Genomic DNA, 9,071 nt, shown 5'->3' with positions numbered 1-9,071 from the left:
TTAAAAGCTGTTTAAATGCATTATGTTACCAAAAACGTTCAAGTAAAGTTTAAATCGTTATCCCAAACAAAGAGTCAGTGATGAGTTGTAGAAGTACATTTAAAGTATTTAACCAAAGAAAATGATCACATTGGGGACTCAAAGGGTACTCCTGCATTGTGAAAATAGAGCAAAACCATTTTGGGGTTTTTCAGAGCACAAAAGACAAAATATTCAATTTTAACTAAAAGTAAACTACTGTCCTCTTCACATATGCACCAGCTGTATTAAAAWAAAAAAGTATCTGAAAAGAAAATGGGAAGAAAATGTACAACATACAAGGCCACAGAATGAGGATTGGTCAAAGTGATTTCATAAAAAAATCCTTTCCTCAACCTCATTCAATTCAGTGGTTGTGGTCAAAGATTTCACAGTGTGTGATTGTGTAATATATATATATATATATTACACAGTATACCAATGCTCAAGAAAAGCTCTATTGGCCATTTTGTGTAGTAGGTTATAGTTGGACATACATAATGTGGATTAAGTGCAGATCTTAGAGGTCCTTTCAATAGATCAGCATTTTACCAGAATTCCGGACACAGTGTTCCGTGCCAGTGCATAACCATCTAGGAAGTGTATGTGATCTAATGGTGTGGGTGGTGGGTGGAGGGGTGAAGGCACATACAGTATCTAATGGCTTCAAATGTAGGTAATGACCTTAAAAACCTGTTATGGCTGCAGGGGGCGTATTGGAAAAACTGGAAAATATGTGCCAATTTTCAAACGGCCTCTTAATCAATTTTTGCTCTTACAATATGCATATTATTAATACTATTGGATAGAAAACAGTCTCTAGTTTCTAAAACCGTTTTAATTTTTTCTCTGAGTGGAACAGAAGTCATTTGGCAGCACTTTCCCTGACCAGGAAGTAGAATGTCAGAAATCTCTGCTCTCTTCAACGTTATGCCTATACATGGTCATTTGACGTGACCGAGACCCTACGGACACGTCAGACGCCTTCCTCTGGGTGTCAAGAGGGTGTGAGAGAGGAATTTTGTGTTCATCTTGTTTAGAGTTGAATAATAGCTATTTCTGGCGTGACCGACCAATTCCGGAGTCTGAAACGCGCGACTTGGGAGTGACATTGGGTTCTGTTTTGCTGCCGTTTTGGACGGGAACAATCTCCGACTCGGTTTTTATTTTGTAATTGAGACCATATCATCGTAATGTATTGTTTTTTCAATATATTTAATCAGATTATTTGAAATTTTTTCGGGAGTTTGCGTGTTTCCGTTCTCTGAATTTATTTTATGTTGGACAGATCCGTGCCAGTGGACCGGTACCCATGCTAAATTAAGGTGGAAAGTTGCCATTATGAATCCAACAACGAACTCATCTGGACAAAGGACATATGATCAACAATCTGATGAAAGATCAGCAAAAGTAAGACCCAATTTATAATGTTATTTCATTATCTGTCGTTTGCATGTCAACTGGTCGTGCGCGCGCCCAAGTGTGTCTGGCAATGTGGCTATGCTAATATAGCGCTACATTTTGTTTTCGCTGTAAAACATTTTAATAAATTGGAAAATATGTCTGGAATCACAAGAATCCTGTTTTTCAATTGCTGCACAGTATGTATTTCTCAGATTGTTTTATGAGGAGTAATTAAGTATTTGATTGGTGTCTGTAAATGTTATGGCTGCTTTCGGTGCAATTTCTGATTGTAGCTGAAATGTAATTTATGATTTATACCATAAATATGCACATTTTTCAAAAAAAACATATGCTATACAATAAATATGTTATCAGACTGTCATCTTATGAAGTTTGTTCTTGGTTAGTGGCTATATATATCTTTATTTGGTCAATAGTGATAGCTGGTGATGGAGGTTAAAACTGATGTCGTGTTAGAAAGTTGGTGTCTTTTTGCTAACGTGGTTAGTAATAGATTTTACATATTTTGTCTTCCCTGTAAACATTTTAAAAATCGGACATGTTGGCTTGATTCACAAGATGTCTACCTTTCATATGCTGTATTGGACTTGTTAATGTGTGAAAGTTAAATATAAAAAAAAAAATAGCTTTTTGAATTGCGCGCCCTGCACTTTGAGCTGGATGTTGTTCATAAGGTTACCGGTTGTCGGGCTGCACCCCAAACAGGTTTTAACATAAGATGCAAGAAAGCATGTTTTAATGTGCCTTGTATAGGTGTCTTCATTTAAGGGGAGTGTGGTTGTCTGTTGGATTTCCGTGGTAATCCCGTGGTCCAGCAGCACGTATTTTGGGTAGTGGGTTGTCCTCACACCTCTGATTAGCTTTCACCAGTGTTCCACAGAGAAGTTGGACTCAGATCTATTAAGAAAGAGCAAAATCATCACAGACTTAGAACAGTTAAAAAACACCAATGTCTTCCTCTCACTGCTCTCTCTTGTGGAATTGATTAGTCATTACAATAAATAGAAACAATAATGGTTGAGAAAATGATTGGCATTATCTATAAACAAGTACTGTATTTAAAACTATCCTTGATTATAACTTCACAAAATCACTAACGATTTGTTTGTGACATGCGTCAAACAAGTATTGCTGAATGTGACTACAGGTCTTGCTGCTTGTGGATCACGTGGTTTGTTGTACTCCAGAATGGGAGGGATGCTCTCCTGATGCTCCTCCTCTTCATCAGGGAGCTGTGAAGAAATCATAGGTGATTTAGGTTTTATTGTCCTACTTGTGTGAAATGTCTTCAGTGTGGTCAATGTAATGCAATAGTTTTATTGACTACTATAGTTTCTTTTTTTCCATTTTTTTTCTCCATTTAGTCATAAAAATTCAATGTAGATCTCAAAGGTGGTCTGTAGGTCGTCACGTGAGACTAAATCAAATACAATGGCACCACCTAGTGGCTGTATTGTGAACAGCAGGTGATGAGCAGCTGGTTCCTTTACCTCCCAGTACATCTCATCATCGAAGCAGTTCTCATCAGCAGGATCACCCCAGATGGGTAACTTCAGGATGGAACCTGTGAACAGAGGAGATAGCGTTTAACTTCAGTCCCTTTCCTTCAAGTACGTCACCCCSTATACCACCCATGTCACCTCTAGGTCACCCTTTATATGCCCATGGCTCCTCTCTATCTCTGATGCTAGGCTGTCGCGGCCAAACTCACCGACTATAGCTCCGCCTACAACCCCGAAGACGATGGACACACACATGCCAGCGGCCTGGTATCCACCCTGAGTTAACACGGTTCTGTCCTTAAAGTCTCCAGTGAAGTCAAACGTGTTGATCAACCTGGACGGAAAAGAACAATGTACAGAATCAGATTGTGTCCCATATTTAGGCTTTATGTTGAGTCTTCTAATGACTCTGTATATTTCCAACTAACTGTCAGATTACAGCCTAAACTGTAACTGACATAAATTGTTTGGTGCAAAATGACATTAATCGTTTAAGATATGTCCTGTGACATACAGTAACTGTGTGATWTGATTGGTTGATGAGAGGTTGTGGGGGAATATGTGTTCTGATTGTCTGGTAACAAGGATACATGTTCAGGTTCATGTGGTTTGGCTGTGTAGCCTTAAGCCCTCGGGTCTCCGGACTCACCCCTGCTTTCCGTAGACTGACTCGCTGGCAGCTGCAGCAGTGATGGCTCCAACTATCCCGCCAATCACCCCAGGCATGGCGTGCAGGTTGTGTATTCCACACGTGTCCTGAATCTTCAGTGTCTTTTCCAAGAAGGGCTGGGAGGGGACAGGGAAAAGTTTAACACACCTGTAAACAGCCCCAAATAGTGTATTACCATTTATGGCAAAGGAATCTGCCCAACAAATATTAGGCAGCCATTTAGAGTGCTATACCTTCTTTATTGAGTGTGGCCCAACATCATTCATAAGAAGTAAATAAGAGTTGTAAGAGTTGTCATGCCTTTCTTTGGACAGAACCTACTAAGCCTACAAAACAAGACAATGTAGCTTCAAGATGTGAGAGGCCAGGGGTGAGACTCACAGAAATGAAGATGTAGCCCATGGTAGAGATGATGCCGCAGAAGAAGCCCACGATCAGAGCTCCGTAGGGAGAGATCATAAACTCAGCCGCTGTCCCCAAGGCAACACCCCCAGCCAGGGTGGAATTCTGGATATGCACCTGTTAAGCAAGAGAGAGCACCAGTCATGACACTCAAACTTGTCAGTCAACAAGATGAGTGCAGAGGAGGATTATGCAGACTGAGAGGTCATCAGTTAGTGTCACAAATACACAGTTACAGAGAATGTCACATATTCAAACACACATACACATAGTGATGGTTCCTTACCATGTCGAGCTTGCCAGTCTTCTGGGAAAGGCTGGAGATGGCCACTGTGGTGAGGACAGTGGAGGCTAGGCACAGGTAGGTGTTGATGACTGCCCTGTGCTGACCGTCTCCATGGTCAGTAATGGCCGAGTTGAAACTGGGCCAGAACATCCACAGGAACAGTGTGCCTGAGGAGAGAGAAGGGACAACACAGTTAAAATACACCGATCATCACACACACTTCAAAACAGGAACAGTTCCATGCAGAAAACTTCTACAAACTAAAGATAGGTCACCATCACCAGAGGGAGTGAAACCCACACAGAGCAAATCAGAACCATTCGTATGTTTATGCAATGAACAACTAGCTCACCGATCATGGCGAAGGTATCGGAGTGGTACACAGAGCCCTGCATATGCTTGCTCTGGTGTAAATTAGGTCGGTAAAGGACCCGAGAGATGGCCAGACCATAATAACCTCCAAAGGTGTGAATAACCATGGAGCCACCGGCATCCCTAGCCTGTGGGGATAGAAACAGTCATTTGTTACCAGGTGTACAAAACCATGTGATTACGTGGCTGCAGGCCATTGAGGTTACATAAATACGTTACTATATCAGGGTTATAGGGTGAATTCAATGAATCCAACCATGGCTAATACAGTGTGTTTAATTTAATAGTTGTACGCCCAGAGAGTGCTTAATGGGACTCACATGAAGTAAGTTCAGAATGATGTACTCTTCCACAGCGAACAGAGTGACACCAAACAGGGTCATAACCAACAGCTGGACCGGGCTGACTTTKCCCAGCACTGCCCCGTAGGCTATGAGACAGCCCGCCACACAGAAGTCAGCATTGATCAGACTGCAGATAGAAGACACAGGTGGGTGGGGTGGAGACAGATTACTACTGGAGAGTCATGTGAGAGAGTCAGTCATGTATACAGTAGTAAAACCTGAATGACTAGATCAGTAAGTAATCCTCCTTCAGGTAATCCTCCTTCAGGTCTTTCTCTCAGCTATGATAGGAATGATAGTCTGCCCTTCMAGATGAATAACCCGGGAGATAAGTCTCAAGGATAATGATATTTGTGATGAAGTCAACCTAAATGATTACAACCTCCCCGCCTCTTGTTATTGAGATTCTCAGAACAAGTACCCATCCATCAGTTGAACCCAGGGATGGGGAACTGTGATGGGGGTGACCCCCCTCATGACAGTGAAGATAAAACATTTACATTTTAAATTCAATTTCCTGCAAAACAGCACATTTTGGCATGGGACGTAGAGAAAATGTTGCTGTTCTAAAGCAAGTTTGCAGCAATTCTACACATTTTGTCATGGGGTGGAGGCAAATATTTGCATCGATGGGCCCCACACCGGTCGGTAATACGATCATGCTTAAATAGCTGGCCACTAGACTAACTCACCAATCTAAAAACAAATGTAGCTGACATGTGCTAATTGAGTGACTGCTGATGCACAACCACATTTTGAAATTGCACTTAGTTTATTCTATTATTCTAACTCTCAATAGTAAATTGAGATCCCTACTGAGTCCCCCCCAGTTTAAATAATAATAATATGATGTCCGCGGGCCGCCAGTTGCCCATACCTGGTTTAACCCATCACTGCTTAACCCATGGTGACAGCTTGCTTAACCCTAAGAGAGTTTATGGTACAGTCTATTGCTCCTACAACCATTCTGCCATTGTCTCAGTATGAGTAGCAACTCACTGATTAAGCCTCCTCCCCTCTCCTATGCATGTGCATACCTCATCAGTTCTCACTCTAATTACTGAACAAATTGCAGCCTCAGATGCACATCAGTGCGGTTGCATACCTTTCAATACCGATGAAGATCTTTCCTGTCTGGGGGTCTAGAGAGTGGAACCAGCCTTGCATGAGCAGAGCCCACTGCAGGCCGAAGGAGGCAATGAGGAAGTTGAAGCCGACCGCACCGAAGCTGTACCTCTTCAAGAAAGTCATGAGGAACCCAAAACCCACAAAGATCATCACATGGACATCCTGGAAGCCTGGAGAGAGGAGAGTTAGAAGGAGAAAGCGTGAGATAGAGAAAGAGAGAGATGGAGAAAGAGAGAGAGGGAGAGCGAGCGAGAGAATTATTAAAAGTGTGAAATAAATCCTACTAGTTAATGCAACATGTTATTGCATCAAATGCAAGTGGTTGCATAGTTTTTGATAAAAATCAGTCCTGGTGTTCTGTACCATTTGGTCAAAGTTTTAAAGCGATTAACTCAACATGTTCAACTGGATATGTCATCACCAGATTAGCAGGTTTAGGATACACACCCTGTCAGTTTACACGCCCGAGCTACAGCTGGGATATAATCTCTGACAAATCAAAACACATCATATTATAAGAGGAAACAGATGCCACATAACATCACAAGTGAACTTAACTTGTCACTCATTCAGCCTGGCTATCAGCAAAGATGCACCATCAGAAGCTGATATGAACCAAGCTAGAATCAGACAAATTGGAAATAAGACCTGACCAACATGTGGTAAAGAGGATACGTAGTTTTAACCCAAGTTAGGGAGGCAAATTTGGACTGCTACTGCATTAGTCCATTAATGAATAGATGCTTTCAAAATAACTGAGACTGAGATCGTTATCCAGAGGATATCACAGGGGAAATTGTCAAACATCTTAGAGATCAAAGGTTGTCATCTGATCAAACAGCAAGCATGCTTTTTATTAATAACCTGATTCTTTATCATTTCAATGAAGATGAAACCATGAATCATACATTTACTGTATATTGTCAACCTAAACGATGCACCAGGCAGTCCAGTGATTATGAATGTACTTACTGGGGTATCTGAAGTAGAAGTCATTCTCTATGTCRCTGGTGATGTTSTCATGGGCCTTGGTCTCTACCCAGTGTGYGTYCGACTCCTYGTCGTAGCGGATGAAGACTCCGAAGAGGATGATCATGGCGATCTGCCAGACGAAGCAGACTACCGGCAGTGTAAGACGGATGTTGGTGTTCTTTTGCCGAGAGAARTAGTCTTTGCATCCCTGGMTGCAATTCCCCATGGTGGTGGCTGAGTAAGTACTGAGACAGTGATGCTCTTTGACGTGCCCTGAGTGTGGCTGTGACCCTGAAACTACAGGCTGTATCAGCACAGGTATATATGGACCAAAGAGAGGTGTGTCCTCAGTGTGAGCCAGCTGTTGCCCTACCCAGCGCCAAACCCTCCCTCCCCGCCCTCTGGCACCTTGATAGATGACATCTGGCACAAAGCAGCAGAGAGTCCCGTGCATTTGATTGTTTGTCCCAAACAACATGTTGCATAAGAGGGGTTAGAGGAAAACCTGAAAAAAATACATTTGGTTGCCATTTTTTGTTGTTAGAGGAGATCTCCTTTGTTGTTACTGGGCAACAAGCAACCTGGTCTCAGAGAAAGAAGTATAATACTATACATCCTCCAAGATGTATGATAAGTTAAGTCATCCAATTTGTATGCTATTGTACTGTACAACCGGGTAAAACGTATGATGATACACAGTACCAGTCAAAAGTTTGGACACAGATACTCATTCCAGGGTTTTTCTTTATTTTTACTATTTTCTGCATTGTAGTTTAATAGCGAAGACATCAAAACTATGAAATAACACATATGGAATTATCTAGTAGCCAAAAAAGTGTTAAACAAATCAAAATATATTTTATATTTGAGATTCTTCAAAGTATCCATCCTTTGCCTTGATTACAGCTCTGCACACTCAACTGGAATGCATTTCAATTAACAGGTGTGCCTTGTTAAAATGTAATTTGTGGAATTTCTTTCCATCTTAATGTGTTTGAGCCAATCAGTTGTGTAGTGACAAGGTGGGGGTGGTATACAGAAGATAGCCCTATTTGGTAAAAKACCAAGTCCATATTATGTTGTTAGGTTCTAAATGAACCGAGTAAAACTCAAGGACGATTAGTAAAGCTTAAACCAAGTTTATTCACCCATTGGGTCATACAGCTGCATAAGACAAAAACATATTTCCACCAGGGGTAGTATATATACCCCAATTTGTGAGGAGTCTCCTCCTTCCCTCTAAATATTACATCTTTATTACTAGGCAGGACGTCAAGTGATGCGGGCAATAAACTGTTCCTTCTCCCTTAATGTCACCTCACCTGACCTCGACCCCCTTCCTCACTAATCCACAGCTGTCCACCATTATCAGTGAACACAATCATGTGATTGACTCTCCTCTACTCAGCACCTCCCAAAGCCCCCTGGCTCCTCCTGACCCAACCATATACAGTTGAAGTCAGAAGTTTACATACACCTTAGCCAAATACATTTAAACTCAGTTTTTCACAATTCCTGACATTTAATCCTAGTAAACATTCCCTGTCTTAGGTCAGGTAGGATCACTACTTTATTTTAAGAATGTGAAATGTCAGAATAGTAGAGAGAATGATTTATTTCAGATTATATTTCTTTCATCACATTCCCAGTGGGTCAGAAGTTTACATACACTCAGTTAGTATTTGGTAGTATTGCCTTTAAATTGTTTAACTTGGGTCAAATGTTTCAGGAGCCGTCCACAAGCTTCCCACAATATGTTGGGTACATTTTGGCCCATTTTTCCTGACAGAGCTGGTGTAACTGAGTCAGGTTTGTAGGCCTCCTTGCTCGCAAATGCTTTTTTCAGTTCTGCCCACACATTTTCTATAGGATTGAGGTCAGGGCTTTGTGATGGCCACTCCAATACCTTGACTTTTTTTACCTTAAGCCATTTTCCACAACTTTGGAAGTGT

At 41.5% G+C, this 9,071-nt stretch overlaps 1 protein-coding gene across 1 annotated transcript; it reads right to left on the bottom strand.

The window, feature by feature from the left end:
• Window positions 1–2,156: 2,156 nt before the first annotated feature.
• Window positions 2,157–7,422, bottom strand: LOC111969130 (ammonium transporter Rh type C-like). The gene is made up of 11 exons (XM_023995072.2): window positions 7,120–7,422; window positions 6,125–6,317; window positions 4,996–5,146; window positions 4,656–4,803; window positions 4,304–4,470; window positions 3,997–4,134; window positions 3,595–3,731; window positions 3,155–3,279; window positions 2,934–3,007; window positions 2,589–2,675; window positions 2,157–2,340 (listed from the first exon to the last, which is right to left on the bottom strand). Exons 1-11 carry the CDS (start codon window positions 7,343–7,345, stop codon window positions 2,335–2,337), a joined length of 1,452 nt encoding a protein of 483 aa, XP_023850840.2. The 5' UTR covers window positions 7,346–7,422; the 3' UTR covers window positions 2,157–2,334.
• Between the last annotated feature and the right edge of the window lie 1,649 nt (window positions 7,423–9,071).

This window comes from Salvelinus sp. IW2-2015, linkage group LG10 (assembly GCF_002910315.2).
Source record: "Salvelinus sp. IW2-2015 linkage group LG10, ASM291031v2, whole genome shotgun sequence".
NCBI classification, from domain to species: domain Eukaryota; kingdom Metazoa; phylum Chordata; class Actinopteri; order Salmoniformes; family Salmonidae; genus Salvelinus; species Salvelinus sp. IW2-2015.
This window is presented reverse-complemented; position numbering and strand designations above follow the sequence as displayed.